At 36.9% G+C, this 23760-nt stretch overlaps 2 protein-coding genes across 5 annotated transcripts in view; one reads left to right on the plus strand and one right to left on the minus strand.

Moving 5' to 3' along the window:
- The window catches only part of PHKB (phosphorylase kinase regulatory subunit beta), a 3137540-nt gene extending 3129612 nt beyond the window's left edge, over positions 1-7928 (minus strand). For 3 of the 4 annotated variants that reach the window (XM_044081952.1, XM_044081950.1, XM_044081951.1), the window contains exons 1-2: positions 7806-7902; positions 6939-7031 (exon numbers count right to left, since the gene is read on the minus strand). In XM_044081952.1, coding sequence (XP_043937887.1) covers positions 6939-7031; positions 7806-7869 — 157 coding nt within the window. In that variant the 5' untranslated portion in view covers positions 7870-7902. Of the gene's footprint in view, positions 1-6938; positions 7032-7805 lie in introns of all 4 variants that reach the window. The other variant, XM_044081953.1, reaches the window with a different exon arrangement.
- Positions 7929-7991: 63 nt separating this feature from the next.
- LOC122810135 (T-cell immunomodulatory protein-like) overlaps positions 7992-23760 on the plus strand; it is a 1047680-nt gene continuing 1031911 nt past the window's right edge. Inside the window, exon 1 of the mRNA XM_044081609.1 lies at positions 7992-8373. Within this exon, the coding sequence (XP_043937544.1) occupies positions 8151-8373 (223 nt within the window). The 5' untranslated portion in view covers positions 7992-8150. The remainder of the gene's footprint in view (positions 8374-23760) is intronic.

The raw sequence follows: 23760 nt of genomic DNA on the forward strand, positions 1-23760 counted from the left end.
ACAGACTGGGCCAATCTCTCCCTGCCTCAAGAAACTATCATCCTCGGGGGTTTTAACATCAGTTGGCTATCCTGCAAGAGCAACCACCCAGCCCTCCACCTGAGTCTCCATGGTTTCTCTCAGCCAATACAAACCTCCCACTACGATCAATAAAAACCCCAATAACCACACCATTCTTGACTGGGTCTTAGTTAAAGCCCCTCACACTTACCTAGCAGGCTATTTACCTGACTCCCTCAGTGACCATTCCCCAACCTTCCTACTAAAAAATCACATTAATGATTGCAAACCCATTACCCACAGACATTCGCAACAAAGCTAATTTTAGCCCCAAGTGCTCCATCCAGAATGTAAACTAGTCACCTCTAAAGTATCTCAAACAAGTTGAAGCAGTTAATTTCTTTAACAGTACCTTCCTCAACATCCTTAACTTCCATGCCCCCTTGAGAAACACCAGAATCAGAACTATGAGCTCCCCCTGGCTACAAAAAAAACCAAGGATAAAACATGGGAACGCTGGCACATAACTAAAAACCCCTCAGGCAACTCTTCCTTCAACTATGTAACAAGGTCAAAAAGCAAGTAAAAGCAGACAAAGCCTTTTTCTATCAGTCTCCCAAAACAATGCAAAGGACTTCTGATCTACAATTAACTCTATACTCTTGCCAGGAAAAGTAAGCACCCCCCCCCCTTACCAACCAACCCTCTCTCCACCAGTAGCACTGCTGACTCCTTCAATAAACACTTCACAGAATCCGTTCTATCCCCAACAAAAAAACAAACAAAAAAAACACTTTCCTACACTAATTCCCCCCTCACCCAACCCTAAACCACCCCTCCCCCAACCCAAAACCACCCCTCCCTACCTTCTTTCTCTCCACAGTACCCACCTCCTACATAAAAAGACTCCTGATAAAACTCAAACCCACAAAACTAGCAGCTGACTACCTGCTCGCTGAATACCTAAAGATAGCACCCAATGCCTAACTTATCCTATTTCCATATTAATCAACCGCTCCATATCTGAATCCTATGTACCCACGCTATGGAAAATATCACACATCATTCCCCTCCACAAAGGTGGCCCCTCCACTGACCTCTCCAACTATTGCCTCATTGCCATCCTCGCCCCCCTCTCCAAGATACCTGAAAAATGCATCAACTCACAGGTCTCCAAATTCCTCCTTAACAATAACCTCCTGTCCAATACCCAGCATGGTTTCAGACCACACCACAGCACGACAACTGCTCTCCTATCCTTCACCAGCACTATCCTCCATCACAAAAACAATGACCTCCTCTCCTCTTCTGTATTTCTGGATCTATCTAAAGCCTTTGACATTGTGTCACACAATCTTCTACTCTCTGCTCTATCTGACCTCTCTTTCTCCACACCAGCCACAAACTGGTTCCACAGCTATCTACAAGGCCGCCAGCAATCAGTCATTTGGGACAACAATCTATCCACTCGTCTCCCTGCTACTCTCGGGGTTTCCCAAGGCTCCATCCTTGACCCCCTACTTTTCTTCCTTTTCAACAATAATCTGCACACTGCCACCAAACATGCCTCCCTCATACAGTATGCAGATGATTCCACCCTCATCTGCTCAGCCCCAACTCCAACAGATCACACAAGAATCTTTCTCTTCAGTTGAAAGCTGGCTATCTAATGCCCAGCTTCTCCTCATTCCAAATAAAACCAAACTCCTCATCTTCCAATCCTCTAAATGTACCCCAAACATCCCAAACTTCACTATTCAAGCCAAGGATAATATCTCTACTTCACCAACACTTCACACAAAACTACTTGGCGTACAGATTGACAAAAATCACAAATTTGACACCCACATATCACTAACAATAAAAAAAGTTCACAAAAAAATGGATGCCTTATACAAAAGCCGTCATACCTCACCAAACCAGCAAGAGTCTCTATCGCCAATTCCCAACTAATATCCACCCTACTCTACGCATCACCCAACCAACAAATATTAGACAGGCAGACATATGCAAACTCGAAGTCTGCTGCAATAAAATCACAAAATTTGCCACTGGCGCCTCTTACTGCAGCCACCACTGTGTCTCCCTTAGAGACCTTGACTGGCTTGAACTCCCACAATTCCTACACCAAACTCAACTCACCTTTGCTCATAAACTAGTAAACCACCCTCTCCGAATCCCATCGCTCCATACAATTCTCCAACCCTACCACTCTTCCAGACCACTATGCTCCTGCAACAAAAATCTACTCCAGGTCACCAAAGCCAAAAACTCAGCAGGTGAAGCACTATTTTCCTGTGCTATATCCCAGCTTTGGAACAACCTTCCCATTGCCATAACTACCCTTCCTTCCTGCAGTCTTTTCAAGACTGCACTTAAATCTCACCCGAGTTCTCACTGGCTTTGTCCTTGTCCTAACCCTGTCTAATTAACCCCCTTCAACCCTTCGCTCCTTTCCCAGTGTTAGAGTATCCCCTCTATCACTATAAAACTAAACTGAAGATTACTCACTGCTTGTTAATCCTTCCAGGATTTAGTTATCATTTAGTCTATTATTATTGTTATCTAGTGACTGTTTAGATAATTTGTAGCTCTGTGTTTCACTTCTTATTTCTCAAGGTTTGTAATTTAGAGCTTACTACTGAACTGGAACAAATTTGCTCCTGTATTTCTCCATGTCATGATCACCTCTACTGTATTAATACATTGATTGTTACTGTTTACCATCTACCATGTCTTTCTGAGGAGCTTTTCTCCCCGGGCGTCCACTGAAAAAGGACCCGTGTCCAGTCGGAATTTCCCGGTAAACAAATGTATAATAAATAAGCTTTAACAAGAGAACAATTAAATGGGGCTACAGTATTTGGCACAACATTTCTGTCTGCTAGCTAGGATGCCAGCTGTGAGGACAATGCATGTTGTGCCTGTGTCCATAAGGGGTGCTATAGAGGTATCTGGTTTCCTTGAACACCCAGCAAGAGATTTAGGAGGCTACTTTCTGAAGTTGTAAATAGGTGTGTGTAAACAAGAGTCACAGAATCTGTATGTATGAGTGAGCAACAGCATACTTTGTGGGTATGTTTGTGTGTGTGACAGAATGCCCTAGGACGGTCTGGTATCCCATCCAGGACTACTTTCCTGCCTTAAACCTTTTACCTGCCAGGACAGGTTATAGTTTCTCATGACCTACAACTGGATAAATGGGTAACAAAAATGAATGAAAACATAAATGAATAAAAAGCAACACTCCTCACAAAGAGTGCTCTGAAGGCAAACAGCCCAATCCTTTGTGATAAAAAACACAGCATTTTTCAATATTAAACAAAATCTGCATGGTGCCTTCATGGCACAGAGGTTTTTGGCATGACTATACTCCACACAACTCAGATTCAATTAGCAGCCTGGGTGGGTGGGCAGGGATGAGAGCGAGTGATTTAAGCCAGTTAGCCTGTCTCAAATGAAGGTGTTAAGTGAGCCTTGACACAGAAATAACTCCTTTAAGAAAACCAAGAAGTTCAGCTCCTGCACCTAGGATTTGGGAGAAGACAAACCTACCAAAAGCATGCACCACCTTCTAGGTGCGAGTCACAGGTGTGCAGTAATATGGACATACTTAAGACTCGACTCAGCATTGTAAGCACTTTTCCTTCCCTTTCTGCCAACAGTACGACAGTTAAGAGCTTAAAAAAATCCCCTAACCCCTGCTGGATGACTAATATGATTAGGCCTTCTCCCTTTCCTAGCGTTCTGTGATTCAGGGGGATTCAAGGAAGAGGTGGGCTTACAGAAAAGGACAGCAGCACTCTACCCATATTTCTGGCTTTGCTTGAAAATTCTAGGCCCCCTGTTACTGAAATTCAAATCAAAGCAGCTCCTATCCTTGGTGCCCTGTGTGACTCCAACAATTTTTCTAAGACTAGGTTGACTGAAAGGACTGGACTTAACATAAGCAGTGATGGAATTTTCTGCACCCAGGCAATTCCCTGAGCCAAAAACATTTGTAAGTAGTTCAAACAATTTTAACTTCTTTCCCAAAAAATTCTGCAGTAGCTCACCTAATCTCATTGACTAAGACAGTCATGCTTGGCTTGTTTTTGATAAAGAAAAACTCCTGTTTAGTACGGATGGTATTTAGAGTGTGTACAGAATCCCAACTAACTTCATGACAACATATCCCATACTACTCACTTCCCACCACAAACAGTTCTGACACTGTGCACCTGCAAAAACTCAAAACTCAGGCAACTGACCCTGTCTCCAAAACTCACTAACACCAGTCCTACTTCTCCTCCCTCATTCCAACCAGTTTTTACTAACTGTGAAAAAAAAAAAAAAAGCAAACATTCAGCAGACAAAAGTTGTTCTTCACATAAACACTGACAGGCCAGATCTAAAAGTACTATATTTCACTCCTAACACATCTTACATATTCCACCCATCTACTGAGTAAAACATTGATACTTGGCCTGCTCTTCCATGTAAAGCAGGCAGTCGGTGATCTCTCCACATCTATGCTTTCAGGTTTTAGAATGACTTTCTGTAGACCAACCATGTTACCTTCTTCATATAGTACAATTCGCAATGTGAGCAGTACATAAACTTAAGCAACGTATCTAACAAGCTCACCACTTTCATCGCACTAATGCTGGTCCCCTGATTTGACATCTCTCACAGCAGTAACACATGACTTGAGCATAAGTATGGAAATAAACCGTTCAGTTATGTGTACATTTGGTACTGGTATGTGAATCCAGGGATTTAACTGCAAAGCATCACAGCGTTTCTCTTAAAGATTTGCTACAGCTGGACTACAAATTAATGAATGTTAAGGTCAACAGAAATTCGTGTGTACAGGTAGCATAAATTGGCAATTTTCAACTTGAAAACCTTATCAAACGTATAACCAGCAAACATACACTTCAAATCAGACTTCAAAGCCCCTTGCCTGATAAGAGTTATGCATCTTCTTTCACAACTGGTACTGGTACAACACTACTGGTATGTGAATCCAGGGATTTAACTGCAAAGCATCACAGCGTTTCTCTTAAAGATTTGCTACAGCTGGACTACAAATTAATGAATGTTAAGGTCAACAGAAATTCGTGTGTACAGGTAGCATAAATTGGCAATTTTCAACTTGAAAACCTTATCAAACGTATAACCAGCAAACATACACTTCAAATCAGACTTCAAAGCCCCTTGCCTGATAAGAGTTATGCATCTTCTTTCACAACTTTTTCTTCCTGAAAACACCTAAATATCTAAAAATTGTGCTTTTGAATCAAGTGATGATTTTTCATCCAAATTTAAAATATACACAGAACTAGGACTTTAGGCAAAGGACTGATTATTCATATTTGACACATACATTATATTTTACCGATTTCTTGCTGCTGTCTACATGATATATACACTCCATTAAACAACCTATTTTCAAAAAGAATCGCCACCTCAACAGTTCAACCTGCACTTTGTCAAATATCACTCATTTTTATGACCCTAAATTATCAGTCTAATTGTGATACTAGCACACTTCAACAGTCCCATGCCCCCTTATCTTATGAACCCTCATTTTATAGTTGGTATGTAGATAACAGCCTACTTTACGCAACAGTTCAATGGGACTCTGAATTTTGAATGAGAGTGAGAGGCAAACATATCACATGTGGACTCCATCCCATGTAAAACCTACTGCTAGTAAGTATCACATGGTCACTGCTCAGAACATAATCACTGAAAGGTTGGTTGCTTCTTGTAACTACAGTTAAAGATGAAGAAGGTGAATGTTCCATTTTTATCACTTTCTCCCTTGTCCTGGACTTTGAGCAATCTTGGAGCTAGAACATAGAGTTTGGAGGTGTGGGGTTTGCCCCTATGTTGGAGACGAAAAAAAATGTTTTTCTTTTTTCTATTGTGTATTTGGGAATATCACTGTTTGAGTTGTTATTTTTCAACATTTTAGATTTTCTGGGTCAAATAATCACATATTGATTAAACACAATGCAATTATTCATAGTAATATGACACCACAAACCCTCATCCTATACACTTAAGTTAATCTGAATTTGCAGTACATCTACACAAAATATTATCCACTGTGTTAACTATCCAGAAGCTTCAGTTATGTCACATCAATCATATATACCAAGATTCACATTCACAAAATAAAACATCAAACTGATGATACTCTTTTTGATTAAATGTTACAGTGCTCAACTCATCATGGTCTACTTTTTGACAAAACATCTTATCAAAGGAAAATATTATGGTTATAATAAACAGATAAACCTCCTCAAATCAGTCTTCTGAAAAAAATAAAAATGTTACACAAAACTACAGTATATCCAAAGCACTCTCTCATACTTTAAAGGAAATAAAATCCAGAAGATGACAGGTCAATAAATCCACAAGAACAAAATTTATTTTACTAAATGTTTATCCACCCTCCTCAAAGACAGCTAACACACACACACACACACACACACACACACACACACACACACACACTTCAAAAAGGAAAGATACTCTAAACACATGGTAACAATGTTAATAAGTTGCAGCAAATAAAAATAATAAAGTAAGGGATAATAAGGGAATGAACAAAATTTGAATAAAGTCTGATTTAAACTGAAATAAGCCCTGAAAAATCAAATTTATAAATTACATGTATATTATGAATGATGCATGTATTTACATCTGTTTAAAGTGAAACAGAAAGGACCAACATGCTGTATTTGTGATCACCAATACTCACTTTAACAAAAGAACTGCACAGGCCTAAAAGAAAGTTGAATTAATGACCAAACACATAGTTCAACAAGGATGATTTCTAAAGCAATCAGCAGGAAAGTACAGTGCATGATAACAGTAAGACAGATGACAAAGTGGTGACATTTTAAAGGCTAAAAAATTATAGGCTAGTCAAGAATAAAACTTACCAGCTCTTGATAAAGTTCTTGAAGGCTTTGGCATTACATCACCAGAGCTGGCCATTTCCAAATGGTGAAAACTGTCAGGTTTTTCTGGATGAACTATTGCAATTCGAAGGCAGTTAGTGAAGATTAAGGCAATTGTTTTAAAATTAAATGCATGCAAAGTTAGTGGAGTTGTTAAGAGGCAGCAATGCTGCTACAAGGAAAAATGTCCCTTAAATTTTACAGTAGGCCTGATGCTTAGCAGTCAGAAATCTGTGCAGTATTCTTGCTTTCACTTTACTGAAATGTTAATGATGTGTTTAATTTGAAGTTTCAGGTAAGAAAGCTGCCAAGTGCTGCAGTACAGTTTCACTTAGGTGTCATTCCAAATAATTAGGTAAGTGAAAAATTCGTAAGAAATTAAATAATCATAAATTTGCTGCAAAGTTGCCAATAAAAAATAACTGAAGCAGAAATATAGTGACGTAATTTTGTGCTCACTACAAAAGGTGAAAGACCACATAAATTGTGTATAGGTTGATATATGCAAGGACAGTGTGACTTATTTATCCAAAGGAATACACATAGTAACTTTAAAAGTGGACAAACAAATCAGTGAGGGGAGAAAGCTTTCTAGTAAAGGCCTTTTAATACTGAAGTTGTCAGAGATGCCCTTTAAGTGACCTACTGTTGCTTCTCAGCTTAAAAATAGACAAGGTAACAGTAGCAGTCAACAACCCCTATCAGCAGCAGTGTTAACACACTGACATCATGCCAAAACAGCACTAACAACGCTCCGAAAACTAGGACAAAAGCAAAAAAACTCTCAGCAAAGCAATATGCACATCAGCGAAATGCTTTGCAAGTGCCGTGCAAGTTAACGTGTCAAACCTGAACGTTTTGATCTAGCTCTTCTTTCCAAGACCTTCCAGCTTACATCTACCATGCGAGCCATAGTTAACAGAAATGAGTATAACAACTAAACGGTTGTACGACACTGCCGCAAAGTTCAATCCCGGAAGTTGAGTAGTACTTTGGGAACAATTGATGTTTTACCAGATTTTTCCTCTCAAAATGTTAATTTTGTTTTGCGATGATTTTCTTGTGTAGCTTACAAACTACACCAGAATATAAATATATGTGTTACATTGTTCTTCCTTTTCCGCTTAGAGTTAAAATGCCACTGTTGAATCTGACAGATTACCCGCCCCTGCCGTAAAACGAACAGTGTTGTGCATGTATATGCTATGTCCGGGTAAGAGGCTAGTAATGAGTGGTAAGGTGTTTTACTCTTGTCCCATTTTATGGGTTTTGTTTGTTCTCGTTTCGGAATATGGGGTTGTGTCTACCCTTCAAAATGTCACCAGAGAGCTTTTTGGAACGGAGTCTCGTGGCACTATTGCTGCTTTTGGGGATTTTAATTCAGACAAGCAAACAGATCTATTCATTATTAGAGCAGGTAAGTTACAAGAGAAACTGGTTACTTATAGTTTTTTCCCCCTATGTTTTAGGATTTATATTTGGAGTATATGATACAATTTAAGTACGATGTATGAATGTGTTTTATTTTGCCAGGTTGTCTTGCTGAGTGGATGTCATGGGTTAGTATGAAGTGGAGGCTAGCTCACCTGTGTGTAGTTTGCCTCACCCTTGTTTGCACTTGTCAGAGGCGTGGTTGCCCATTTAAGCAGGTGTTCTACTGACATTCAGTGCAGTCATGGTTATAACTCTTAATCTTTCATTTCTGACCTAATATACTTATTGTGTTGTTAAAATGTGTTACTTACAAAAATTGCTTTGATTAATATGATGCAATATTGTTTACTATTGATTATTTTAAATTAATAACCATGAGTATGTGCTATACCTTTCAGTGTAGCATAGTATATAATGTAGAATTGTTAAGGCTCCAAATGAATACTAGTCTGTGTAATGCAATGCTGAGCAGTATGGGGCATGGCTTATATTCTCTTTCTGCACTCTGTTTGCTTGATGTTGTGCCACCCAATGTACCTACTGTATGTTTTGCTGTAGTTTGGAATTTTAAACAATCCATATCAGGAGCAAAATAGGAAAAAAAAACCTACTAAGTAATTATTTAGGTCTTAACCCCCCCCCCCCAAAAGATATGTCCTTTATCGCATGAACTGGTCTGTATTCTTGTAGCTGATGAAGCGATACCCGGTCAATTTGCTTTGTAAACTGACTAAAAAATAATATTCTTAGCATAGTAAAGTAGATTTATTTTAATTTTGCAATTCTTTGGTAATTTAATATATGTTTAGTAGAATGGATAATTATTTGCACTGCTCAGTTCTTCTGTCTGCTTAGTAGACAATGTATTCCAGCACCTTGGGCCTTTCTGTAAACGAATATTTAATGCATAATTTATTTTAGTCATATTTTGTACAGAAAAAGATCTGGTAAGTTAGAACCGTACCTAATACTCTAAATCGTTATGAAATTGTTGTTTTGCTTTTCGAGACTTTTGTCATTTGGTGAAAAATGACTAGGTACCTCCTTTGATTATTTCAAGCATTGTAGCCATAATGGCAAGACATTTGATTTGAGGACAGTGTTTTTATAAGTCCTTTCTTTAAGACTATTTGGTGTAGCTGAACACTACATTGAAAGAAGGGCAGGTTTGTGCCAAAGTCATGATGCTAGAGTAAGATTCTTGTCTGTGTTTGCAATACACCTGTGGAGTAGCATGAGGGGTAGTGGGGTTATTTTGTCTTGTTAGATGGGTACATTTCACTGTTCTGATGATATTTCTGTTTGCATTTTATGGATTATTATCTGTGTTTTTTAATTAGTCTTCAGTATTGCAGCTTTACATATGCATTTTACTTTTATTTCTAGCTTTCAGTAAGGAAATCTGAGCAGATCATTTGTCTGTGCTAGGCCTAATATGATAAGTGAGCTAGGCCTAATATGATAAGTGAGCTAGGCCTAATATGATAAGTGAGCTAGGCCTAATATGATAAGTGAGCTAGGCCTAATATGATAAGTGAGCTAGGCCTAATATGATAAGTGAGCTAGGCCTAATATGATAAGTGAGCTAGGCCTAATATGATAAGTGAGCTAGGCCTAATATGATAAGTGAGCTAGGCCTAATATGATAAGTGAGCTAGGCCTAATATGATAAGTGAGCTAGGCCTAATATGATAAGTGAGCTAGGCCTAATATGATAAGTGAGCTAGGCCTAATATGATAAGTGAGCTAGGCCTAATATGATAAGTGAGCTAGGCCTAATATGATAAGTGAGCTAGGCCTAATATGATAAGTGAGCTAGGCCTAATATGATAAGTGAGCTAGGCCTAATATGATAAGTGAGCTAGGCCTAATATGATAAGTTAAGTGTCCTGAACATGTAACTGAATTTGCCGGTGTAAATAGACAACCAAGCAGAGCTGACTGGATATAAATTACTCATGGCTGGTCAGATGGTTAAAGCTGGTTTATTTGAAGTTTGCTATTTCTGCATAGCTTAGAGTTTAATCATTAAAATAAAGCAATTTTGTAAGAAGGCTGAAGCATTGATTAACTGCTTTAGGCCATGGTATATTTTCCATACAACATCAATTAAGTATAATTGTATTTAAGTGAATTGTAGTATGCAAGACAATTTTAACAGTGATTAACTAAAATATTTATGTATAGAAATCTTGTATATGGGACCTGTCAATATACTTAATTTTGGCACTGTATGCAGCATTTCAAGTGTAGTACTGCCCCCATAAATGACACCCCCCCCCCCATGTGTTATCACTTATGAACCACATGATCAGTCAGTATTAATTTTTCTTAGTTCATCTATAGGGAATTTATTTATTCAATTTGTATACTGGGTTAATACACTGATCACAAAAGACCATTTGAAGGTATAGCCTGGGTAATGTTTATAAACCTATATGATGAATAGATGTCTATTTGTGTCTTGAGTAAACCACTGGGGGAAAATGTCATATGCTAATTTAATCCATTTTAAATAAGCAATTTAAAATTATTATCCTAGAGATGAAACTTTGCCTTCCTGCAGGAATTGTCAAAAATGTGATCTGTACTACCCAAATTTCTGTATCTGAAACCTTCTACATAAAGTACAGAAATTTGGCCTGAACTGTACCCCCCCCCCCCCAAAAAAAAAAAAAAAAAAAAGACACTGATGTTCTGTTTTAGTTGACTGTTGTATTCTTTCAGTACCCGATATACTCCAGTTGAAGCTTATAGTCTAATTGTAATAGACTTCGTGCAGTAACATTTCCCTGAGGGTGACTATTCTCCCCCAGTAACTTGAAAACAGAATACAGAGCAGTAATGTAAATATTCTGTAAGTACCTTTGCAAAGTGTAAATAATCTTATGTTAGTAGTACCATCTGTCAGCTTTTTATTATTACAGGTAGTACTCTGTAATGTAGCTCAGTGTGCTGCATCCCTGTGAAGAGCACAAATAGTTCACAAAAGTAAAATGGAGTGGCTACAAAAAATGTGCTTAAAAGTTTGTTGGCATTAATTTCTAAAAGTGACAAGTTGTAGAAGTCAAATGCGTCTTACTGTAACAGTTGTATATGCTGCAGTATTTAGCCTCTGTGCTTTAGGTATATGTCTGCCAGTAGATTTCAATACTGCTGATGCAGAGTATGTCCTTGGCTGTAAATGATTGTCACTGTTGGAAGTGACACCCTGACCGCATAAAAAAAAATGGGGGGGGGGTTGTGGCTGGATGGGTGCATGCAGAGTATGACCCATTAACCATCCACCCCCATATCTCTAACTGTACAGATTTTTGCAGAATGTCCAGATTTTTCTATCATGTTTTTGGTTTTGTTCCTCATAAAATCCTTTGTTTTCTGGCAAATCAATTAGGACTGAAATTGGAAAATAACGCACACAGAGTTTCTGATTTTATAGCCTTTAGAAAATTCATGCTAATGCAAACCCTGTTTATTCTAGCAATAACTTAACTTTATAAGAGCAATGTTTAAACGTTTTTCCTGTTTTGGGGCCTTTGTCTCCCCACTGCATATGGCTTTGTCCAGATTTTTCCTGTAAGAAGTTGAGAGCTGTGTCCATCCCTTTTTACCCTACACAAAAATCAGTGGGGCTATACCATTTTTATACTCTCTCTAGTACTGCAGATTAAATCTGTGTCATCCTTTTTTAAACAAATGTTCATCATCATGTGCAGTCTTTTTACTATAATTATCTTAAATGGTGCCATCAACGTTCATTGATTTTTATCTGTCTAAAATAATGTGCTCGCTGCAACTGAGATATTATAATTTTCACAATACCATTTCACTTGGTAAGCTTTTAAGTTATCATTGGTAACATTCCAGTCCAAAAAAGATCTGGAGTCTATATTTGGGTATGCCTAATCACTGTCTGGAAATATAACTACCTTTAATTACAGTTCATAGTAAAAAAGTACTTCAAAAATCTTCTTTCGAATTGAAAGGAAGGAATATTACCAGACCACCATGTGCAGGGAAATGGAAGCCCTGACTGTGACACAAGTAACCCATAATGGTTGCTAGAGGGAGCAGTGCACGTAAGTTGGGAATGAGTAGCTGTTGGCAGCTTGCCTATTCTTGGGGGGGGGGGCATTGCTGTAGATCACTGGGTGTATAATCTTAAAAACCTGTGCCTTGCAGAAGCATACATTTCCCTGGGGCTTTGGTTAAGCAAGTAGACTAAGATATCCGTGCTTCCCATGGTCTGCAGTATTGATGGAGCTCTAGAGAGCTGTCACAGGGTTAGGAGCTCTAAGTGGAAAGAGATGCCCTCTAGGTCCAGCAGACTGTCCTACTTTCTGCCATTAGCTTTTGCCTCTCAAAGGAACAAAAAGGCTGAGAAAGCCCTCCCAACTAGGGAATAAATGGCCTTTACTTGAGAGTGCCTGGCTTTAACCCTAAAAGCAGAAGAAATGGTCCAGTAGGGTGAATGAAGTGCAGCCACTGAGCAGGATTTGGGGACAACAACCATCACTTCTGCCTTCACTGCATATCTGTGATGAGACACTTGTAACTGTGACTTGTTAAGTTTTCTCGCATCCTATCTAACAGAACACACCATCCAACATCCAGTATAAATTCCGAATTCTAGATCCCTTTGCTTTTAAATAGGCAACCAATAACCAGTCTCTCTTAATTTTGTTAATGTTGTTAAGAATTAAAAGGTAATAAAAACTGACGTAGTAGTTAGTGTATTACTGGTTAAAAAAAAAAAAAAGAATTCTTTGCATGGTTGCTTGTAAAAGACCAGTGATATCTGTAAACTTGCTGAAACTTTCTTTACTTTTTTATTTATTTTTGCCTACTGCAGCTTTTTGCTGGTGGCAAACCCGATTAAATTGTTAAGAATGCTACATTTGTTTCCTACAGGTAAATACTTATTCTTCAAATTTATTAAGCTGCCAAACTCCTGGTGGGTAGTGCTGCACTGGAAAACATGCATTGCTCTCTGTCACGTCTCCATCAGAATCCTTGTAAACGTATACAAGCATCATTTGAATACATTAGACCAGAAGTTCTTAAAACACTATTTTTTATTTTATTGGACAACCCCTTTTCATGAAGTAATGCTGACTGATAACACTTGCATTTCAGGTGTTTTTCAATTTAATTCAAAACCTGACGAGAAGAAATGCAAAAACGAATAAAGTAGTTGTAGTCCCTGTATTTCAATTGCCTTTTTAGAGTTTGTGAACTTCAGAATTTGTATGAAGTGTTGACTACCAGATCTCTTCATGTCTTTATGTTTCATTCCCTATATTTGCACCCAGTCCTCTGAAGGCAGTTTATATTGTCTTTCAACAAACCTTTAATGTGTAAATAATGTTTTCCCTTCATTAAAAGGAAAATGTAAGGTAGTGTAAAAAAAAAAAAAATTGTTAGTGAGTAGAGACAGAGTCTGGATACTTTGGTCACCTTCCCTACTTAAAACAGACACTACAAACACTTTTACACAAATTAATTGGTAAATAAACACAAAATAAAAATTACCACCATCCACTGTAACTACGGAGGCTGAGGGAAAAATTAATTCAAGTCCAAAACAAACTATCAAAATGTTTTAATAAAATACAAGACTAAGCGCTTTCGCCCAAATGCATACACGGCTTTATCAGAGTAAAAACCATTGCAAAATAAATGGGTTAAATACTAAACAGTCATATGACCTCCTCCTCCTCATTTCTAACATTTAAAGATCTAATTTTCTGTATAAAAAATACATCATTACATTACATTTTATTGGCACCACAAAAATCTACTGCCAATCATTAGCGGACCGGAGTTCCGCTGTGGCGATCCCTAACCGAGAAAAGCCGAAAGAACAACATTACATCTGTTCTCTCCCTATTTTAAAGCATAAATGATAAAATTAAAACAAAAGATTGTTTTTAGCTAGTGTTGCAATATTCGTAAAACAATTTAATGCTTAAGTTGTGATGGCATTCATATATCCCTCAACACCCATTTTTTATTTAATCTGCGATCTAAGTTTTATCACACTAATAATAGAACATGTCTCATTAATACTAGGGTTTTGCATGGCATTTAATCTTAATTGCCATTCTAGTTCTTTGCACTCTAAAATGTTTTTGACATCACCACCCCGGTGATTTCTATCCACCTTGTCAATAATAAAAAAAATATAAACTTTTTAAAATTACTACATATTATGGTATGTATAATGCATTACTCTCTTATTTTTAATGTCCCTCACATGTTCAGCCATAAGATGTTTAAGCTTTCTTGTAGTCTTGCCTATGTAAAATGGCGAACAGGAAATACAGGAAGCCACATATACCACCATTTGTGTATTACAATTACACCTACCCGGGCACTGGATTGTTCTGTCATACCCAGCAATAGCAACATATTCCCATCATTGCCTCAATTTAAAACAGCTAGGCTGGCTTGAACTACAGAACCTAATCAAATTCCATCAACTAACTATAGCTCACAAAACCCTTTACACACCATCCAAAACACCAGCTCTATCCACACTAATCACTCCCTACAAAAACCTAGATTCCCTTAGGTCTTTTCTAATACAGTAGGGAAAGCCTGGAATCTTCTACCAAATGAAATTTCTACACTTCCCTCACTATCCATTTTCAAAAACAATCTGAAAGTATATCTCAAATCTCACTGGCTATGTTACTGTTCCAAACCTGACTAGCTCTATAGTCACCCTAAACTCTGATCTTCCCCTTCTTTTCCTTCAGGAAAAAAAAAAATATATATATGTTTTTGTTTTTTTAGTTCTGCCATATGAACTGCATCTACTGTTAAGATTGAATTCTATACTGACAATTTACTTTGAATTGTTAAAATTTATCCTGTAAATCAGTCTGTTTTTGCTTTTATTTTTTGTATTGATTTTGTTTATATGCTTGACTCGCAGAAATTTGTTAATTTAGCTGTATTTACCTAGGAGCTTTTCTCCCCGGGCCTCTACTGAAAATGGACATGTATCCAGTTAGACTAGCCCGGTAAACAAATGTAAAATAAATAAACATATGGTCCATCATTAACAAATTTACACCACCTGCAACATCCACATTTGTTCATTTTTGAATTCAATCCATTACTATCCAAACTTGATTCAAACAAATTCTTGCCCCTATTGTACGTCACCATGGGTTTATTACCTAACTTTGTTTTTAACTCTTTGGGGTGGAGCATGTTCTTATTTGCATTTAATATACCAAGTATAGCTGTCCACAGGTGTTCTGTTGCACCACCTTAGCTCGTTGCCTGTTCTGTGTATCTTTGTCCAAAATGTTACTCATGGTTATAGGTAACCCAGCCCTTAAAATGGATGCAAACTTTGAGGACCTATATTTCAATATTTTCCTTCCAACTTTCACTAATAGATCCATTGGATAACCTCTATTCTTAAACATCCCAAGTAATACTTCTAATTCTTTCCCAAACCTGTCATCTTCACTAACTAGCCTAGAAAGCCTTACCATCTGGCCTTTGATGCTCCTTTTCTGGTGAAAGAGATGGCAACTGTTGTAATGCAACAAGGTATTCAAGTAAGTCTCCTTCCTGAATATATTTGAACACCAACATTTATTTTTGCTATCTTTATAAATGTACATATCTAAATATTCTATACCTTCCATTTGAATTTTAGTAGTAAATTTCAGAAGTCGTAGTTTTGTTAGTAGTAAATTTCAAAAATGTCGTTTTGTTTAAATAATCAAGAAACTCTAACTTCTTGTTCATTCCCCTTAGAATATCATCCAAAAATCTAACGTACATGAAAATCTTTGACATGTATGTAGATGTGAAAACATGGGACTTTTTTCCCATTTGGCCAAAACCAAATTGGCATATATCGATGCACACTTGGCACCCATTGCCACCCCTGCCAAATGTTGAAATAACTCCCCTTCAAAAAATAAGAAATTGTTTTTCAGCACTAATTCCATCATAGTCACTATCGTGTTAATTCTACTATTGGTTAGTATATCACTTTTGGTTAAGGCATTATGAAAAAATTCCAAACCTATTTCATGGGGAGTTGTAGTATACAAATTTATATAAACTGTAAGAAAAATGCAGTCATCCTGATAAATAATATTCTTCAGCACATGTAAGCAATGCCATGAGTCTCTTAATGTATGCAAATGTGGATTCAACAGGTGCTTATAGTGATGGTCTATAAAGGCTGCCAAAGATTCTGTTTTAGACCTCTTTGCTGCCACAGTCTGTCTAAACGGAGGATTACACAAACTTTTATGCATCATGGGGATTCCGAAAATGGACGGTATGAATGGTGTATCTACCACTAAAAACTGATACTCGTCTTTATCCATTTTCCCTTGAAACAATGTGTCTAATAACCACCAATCAATTTTAGCATAAGCAATATTAATTTCATTTTATGAGACTCTAGTATATGTGTTGGTATCATTCAAAATCTTATACATTTTACATACATTATCCATGTATGGCATCACCACTACACAGGCTCCTTTATCAGGATTCATGATTCAATATTCTTAATTCAAGCTCCTTTATCAAGATTCATGATTCAGTATTCTTTATTCAAAGCTAGTTGATGCAAACATACACATTCTTCAGATGTTAGCTTATCTTTAAATCTCACATGAGTTTTCAATATATGCCTAAAATCCCTTTCACATAATTGTTCAAAAACTTGTACAGCTGGGTGTGTAGGTGGGATAAAACACTTCTTTTTCTCGACCTAATTAGCAGAATCACTTACAACCCCTGAAGTGTCACTATAAAAAATAATTTTAAATTTAAATTCTTAGTATACATTTTCAAAATAATTAATATACTAGAAATGTCCAACCTGTATTCGGGTACAAAAGTGAAAACCTCTTTTAAACAAAGTAAAATGTTCATTTTTAACGTCCAAGTCGCTAAAATGGAAAATAAAGCCATCACAATTTAAAACATTAGGATACCCTTCAATTAATTCAGTCAGTATGTCCTCACTTTGTACCCCTTCAAAACATTCTTTCCTTGGCATTGTGGGGCCCCATTGCCCATCCTCCTGCCCATTTTGTTCTGATTCTTTATCCTTATCCTCTCGGGGTGTTCCAAAAAATGCCCTTTACAAGAAACATTATGCCCTTCATTAATGTTAACATCGTGCTCATTAATACCCCCACCTGTATTTAATCTAAATTTTCTCTCGTCCTCTAAATTGATGTTACTACTTTTTTGGAGGTCGATATACAGTTTTGGTTGCATAATCTCAAATTAACTTGTGCTCTTTCCTATTCCAGTTATCTACTACATATCTATCCACTTTAAATGACTCTCTGTTTTTTAGCATTCACTACAAACAATTTATTCAGTTTAAACTCAACAAGAACAGCTCCTTAAACTGAAAAAAAAAAATTAAATAAAATTTTCTGCAGAAGAAAAGCAAATCTCTCTACTAGACCATCCAAAAAATATTGGTAAAACTAAACAAGCCTGCTAACTTAATCCAGAACTGGTACTGCTCGTATTTAACTCGTGTGTCTCAATTTATAAAATGAAACTATATACAAATGATTTTAGCTAGCAGATCTCAGATAGTATCTTCCTCGTAGAAGGAATAAAGATGCCTTTTTGAAGTTTCAAGTAGTTTATTCAGTTAAATGGGTAGATGGACGAGTGTTCCTGTCCAACATAATGTATAAAATTAAGAAAATTGACCAGTCATATTGTTACTGATATGCATATAGCATATCTGACATATAGGTTATGTTGTATGCAAAAGTGAAAATAAGTCGAGCCAAGTATTGGTTGAATCATGAATTAGCGGGCAGATTTAGATCAACTCTTCTATCACAAACATGGCTTTGGATAGATTTTAAGATAAGTATATTTCAGCTGAAGTTTGTTGCTATCACAACAGTCAACGTAAAAAACAATAGAAGTTTATAGTTCAGAAGTTGCTTCCCTTAAAAAGCACTTATTGCAGTGATCTGAAATGCAGTGTCTTAATAAAGATGCTATGTGTTTTTGCTATCTTAAAAATTTCTTCATACTTTTAGCTGTAACCTTTCATATTCACTTTCAATGACTCAGCAGAAACATACTTTCATTTTAGAGTGGAGAAATCAGAAGGCTGAGTTGTGTCCGTGTACCACATCTTTGGTTCCATGTTGCAGTACTGAGTCCACTCCCTTTACACTGCCCTATAGTCCTGAGGAGACAGCTTTTGGGTGAAATGTTTTCTAAACACATTTATTGAATTATCACTTGTGGCTTAGGCACATTTACAGTTTTATATAAAAGTAATCAAACTGTATTAAGTTAAAATTAACAAAGCAATCCTACATTTATATAAATGAAAACAAACCACTCCAACACAATTCTAGTTGCAAGCATTTTACATCACAAACCATATTGCCATACTCCCATTTGCAAACATCATACATCACTTATACTCTACCCAGTCATTTTCAGCCAAATATTACATGGCTAATTTAAGTCCTGTCTTTTTTAAATCTCATTCCTCCCCTGTATGTATTGTTCGCACAATTTCCATTTTTCCTATGTAGTTTGCTCCTACCTTTTTCTAAAGATCTCCGTTCCACTTGTTTTATCTCTGTTACTATATTCAGTGCTTCTAATATAATTGGTTTAGGTTTTGATTTCCATTTTCAAGTAATTTCTTTTTTGGCAGCTACCATAATAATTAGAGACAGCAAGGCCTTACCATGTCTAGACATTTCCAATTCTGGAACATAGCTCAGAAAAATCATCTCCCTCAACACACCAATCTTCCCACTTAGCATCTCTGAAAGTGCATGCCACAAGGAATCCTGTAAGTCCACAAAACTCACTGCAGTCCCAGAAAATGTTTCCGATTTCCTCTTTCTTCCCCATCACACCTCCAACATTTGCCATCTACCTAAGGAAAAATTCCCTGGTGTCTACTTTGGGTATAAAAATGTTTATGTAAACATTTCCAAACAAAAGTCTTGAGTCTTCTAGATTTTGTTGCATATTTGGGAGACATACATATATCCTCCCATTGTTTCTTTAATTGCTTATCCAGTCTCTGTTCCCAGTCCTTTCTGACCTCCACTGATTGATTCTTGTAGTTATCCTGCAATATTTTATATGCTCTGCTAATTATTCTTTTTTTTTTTTCTAGTGTCCGCTTCTGGTTTAGATTCTACTAAAAACTCTACCAATGCTGTTTTTTCGTTTAGGACCCTCTTGATTCTTTTTGCCTATACTCTGATATCCGTCCTTGATAGGAAAGGCAATCTCTAACCTGCAGTCCAAATAAATTCTTAGCATCTTCCCATGCTATCCTCTTTCCATCTCTAGTTATTTGCTCCCAATACCTTGGATCCTTTGCCAGTTTTCTCCAATAGATTCCAGCCCCCTCTTGCCTGTTGTCTATATCCCTAATTGCAGTCATCCCTATCGGCAGAATCTCTTTTCTTCATTCCTGTGTTGGCTTAGTTCTTATAATGCTTTCTACTACTTTATGGATATAATATTCTTTATTTTTCTCTTTGAAGGCCTGTGTCCAAATTCCCAGGTTCTCCCATTTCAACATCATCCTTTTCTACTTTGAATTATAGTTTTCTGCTTGTGCTATGTATAGGAACCTTACATGTATAGCTCTGAAGTACCCCTTCAAATTGGGTAATCACATTCCGTCCTGTTGTACTGGAAGAGTCATCTTATCCCACTTGACTCTTGCCATCTTCACTTCCAGATAAAGTCCTTCAGCTTTTTATTAATTGCAGTCGAAAACTTCTCCTCTGGTTGATAGAAATATGCCTGACCTGTGTATAAGACTAAAGAGACTACAATCATTTTCACTGCTTGTAGCTTACTATCAATATCCATATAATAAAGCTTCCATTTTCTCAGTTTTTGTGTTCTCTTTTGTTTAGTCTCTTCCCCAATATCCTTAGCTGCCACACCAGAATAATTTTTAAGTCCTACTCCTAAATACTTCATTTTTTATCATGTCCCCATAAAGAAGGATATTGCTGATTGCTTTTGTTTTAACTTCATTCATTTTTGTATCTCAAAAAGATTTGGAACTCTCTCAAAATGTTCCAAAATGTCTCTCTGGTTTTGTCAGGCATAAAATAATATCCTCTGCAAATAGAGCCAGCTTCTCTTGACTACAATTCCAATTGTATCCTTGAATTTCTGAGTCCCTTATTTTCTTTGTCAATGGTCCTAAATATAATACAGATAAAGGAAGAAGAGGACATTCCTGCCTGGTTCCTCTGCCTTTTGGGTGAAATGTTAAGCTAAGGCTTCCTTTTATGCCTACATTTGTTGCATCTCAGGTGAGTAAAAGAAATCGCGACATTGAACAAAAACATGCATTTCCCAGGTGTCTTAGCCAAGGTAGCCATGGTCCACTGGAAGTACCACTTTGTGTTTTACCTGAAAATTGTTTATGTTCAGGGATACACTGACCATGTGAGAAACAAAGTTAAAAGATTTTGCTCGTATGGCTTTATATCGTTAAAACAACTTTTCTGAAAATTTAAGAACAATTCTTTGTTCTGTATACACATGTATTTGTGTGTGTGTGTGTATCTATTAACCTTTTTTTAGCCATGATCTGGGTACAGTGGCAGTATGAAATGCACGCGACCTTCTGAAGTTGTACAGAATTTGTCATAGCGTTAATAAGGTGAAATAAAGAGAAGTTTGAAGATAAATTTATCCAACAAACCCACAGTGATACAGAGACCTTGAAAGTTGCATTAACACATGACCGCATGAATGATGTCTCTACTTTTGCTCTCCATTACTGTCCTACCCACCCACACTGTGATGTATCCCTCTTCTTCCTGTAGTAGTCTTCCTTCTGTGCTGTTTATAGATCCTACAAGTGTAATCACCCCCCCATACAAAATGCATTGTATTCTTTGTGCTATCTAAAATATGTGCTCTGTTTTGATAGTGGCAATATTATGTTATCTTAAACATATGTAATCTGCTTTAACAATATAATGAAACCTTTTGTTAGCATGGACTGCTTTGTTCATGTAATGTATCCCAGGGCTCTGCCTGAAAGTGGTCCAGAAATTTCAGTGCTCTACTCTGGTCAACAAATATAAAGTAAATGCCTAGAAAATCGACATACAGGAATCCAGCAGATGCTCTTGTTTAGGGGAAACTGAAGAACACTGGTTAAAATATGACAGTGCCACACAATATATGTAGGTGTCCTGACTGAATCTAACCCAGTACTATATGATAAAGAAGCTTGGCTATCCCGGTACGCCAAAATTTTATCAAGTGTTTAACTGTAATAACTGAATTGTTAGATAATATTTGTGGTACTGTCATTGCACCATTACATCATGAACAGTTATTTCGCAAACCAAATGTAAAATATATATTACTTGAAGCTTGGCAAACTTCATAGACTTTATTTCGATGCCTTGCATTAAGGAGTTCTAATGCTTGCCTGAGATCCTAAATTTCTGCATCTGGCAAGCATAACACTGTTCATTTACAGAGAAGATAATTAACATTGAAGTACAAGTTCCTCTAATAATTGAATCTTTAATTACAAGAATATCTTTTCTGACCACATCTGAAGAATCTTCATCTTCTAATTCAGTGATATCTGCTCTAGCAGTTATTGCAAAGAAAATATCTTAATCACCATTAGTTTTATTAATCCCACTCTTCTCATTGCTTGTTACATTTGCAAGCATACAGTTCTGATCCAGCTGGCTTTGTACATCCACAGCTTGAACCATGATATCAATATCTGTCTTTCGGTCTTTCTCCCCCTTTTTCTTTCAGTAATGTTCTTCAGTCTTCCATGTTCAGGTTTGATTTCTTCTTTGCACCTGCCCCTTGCCTCTTTTTATAGTCTCTCTTGGAAAAAATATACCTTTTTCTGTAGACGGAAGGTTTTCTGATTAAACATTTCCTGTTGTCTCTATGCCTCATAACAAAGCAATGACCGTTTTAGCATGTATTGCCTTTGCTTTACATACACTTAACAGTTTCTTTTTCTTATTTATTTGTTGTGAACTTCTTCCTTTATTTCTTTCTATACGTTCTGAATCCTCCAATTGCTGTACACTTGTATCCAGAATTCCAAAGTTTGTCATTGGCATTATCTTGTTTCATTGGGGTTGAGTGATCTTTACAGATAATAGAATACATCTAGGAAAATATGCGTCTGTTTGCTCTTTGGGTAACATTGTTGTTAAGACTGGACTCTTGAGATAAATATATGTACAATAGTTTTCCAAGCCGTACCAGTTGCACAAGTGAAATCATCATCCGTAAGTTCTAGATTTTCAGCTAATGATGGTAAGCAACTCCTCCAACTTTTCACATGAGCACTGATCAGCTCGTTATCGGATGCTACCTTTAAATATACATAGCGTTTACTACACTGTACTAGATAGTTGTTCTTCAGCGAATCATTAATGGCGTACGTCTTAAAGAAGCCATATTCAGCTGCAAATGAATAAAAAATTCTAAAAGAATAATCAAAATCCAAAACGATGCAACAACTCCAGAAAACAATATAAAACTGAGAAAGTAGCAGCCAGTCACAAGCCAGAAAAGGAACCAGGCCACAATTCTTAAGCTTTCCTTCATTTAATATGACACTGCAAACGTCTTCAGAATAAATACCCTTAAGTACATGACGTGCAAAAAGCATCCAATGACAAAATACTTCCAATTAATTAAATCATCACTAATTAAATCATAATAATTAAAAAATACAAATACTAATGTTAAATAAAATACAAAACTTGTAAGTCATAAAACTCGGGCATTCTACTAAAAGAACTTGTCATAAAAAGACTGGTCATTTTACAGACCATGTCAAAATCTTTGTAACTGGAGAAAACACTTAAATGTTAATAGTCTCATTGAGTCCCAGTGGGTAATCTGCTCTTAAGGCTTCCATTTTGTTTCCCTACACTCCTAATAAAGCTTTAAAACTGCCCACCAAAGGACCGTAATCAGCCTTATCCACAACAAAGAATGTGAATTTTTTGAAACCAGTACACTGTGAAACGTGGCGTGCCAAAGCATTATTCCTATCCTTCTTTTTCATTGCCAAAACATGTTCCTAAATCCTTCTTCTACTTAGTGTCCTGGTGGTTTACCCACATAAAACCTGGTGCATGAGTTGCACACTGCAAGATAAACAATGCGAACAGAATCACAAGTGAACCTATCCTTTGCCCACAAAACTCTGTTGTAATGTTTCAGTTCTACAGAACCTGAGTTAACTATGTATCTGCACTGCTTGCAATGACCACAAGCAAAAGTCCCAACGGAGTCTTTACCACCATTGTGCGACCTTTTTCTTATTCCCACAAGAATA

Source organism: Protopterus annectens, chromosome 8.part1 (genome assembly GCF_019279795.1).
Source record: "Protopterus annectens isolate FY-2018-M chromosome 8.part1, PAN1.0, whole genome shotgun sequence".
Classification (NCBI taxonomy): Eukaryota; Metazoa; Chordata; order Ceratodontiformes; family Protopteridae; genus Protopterus; species Protopterus annectens.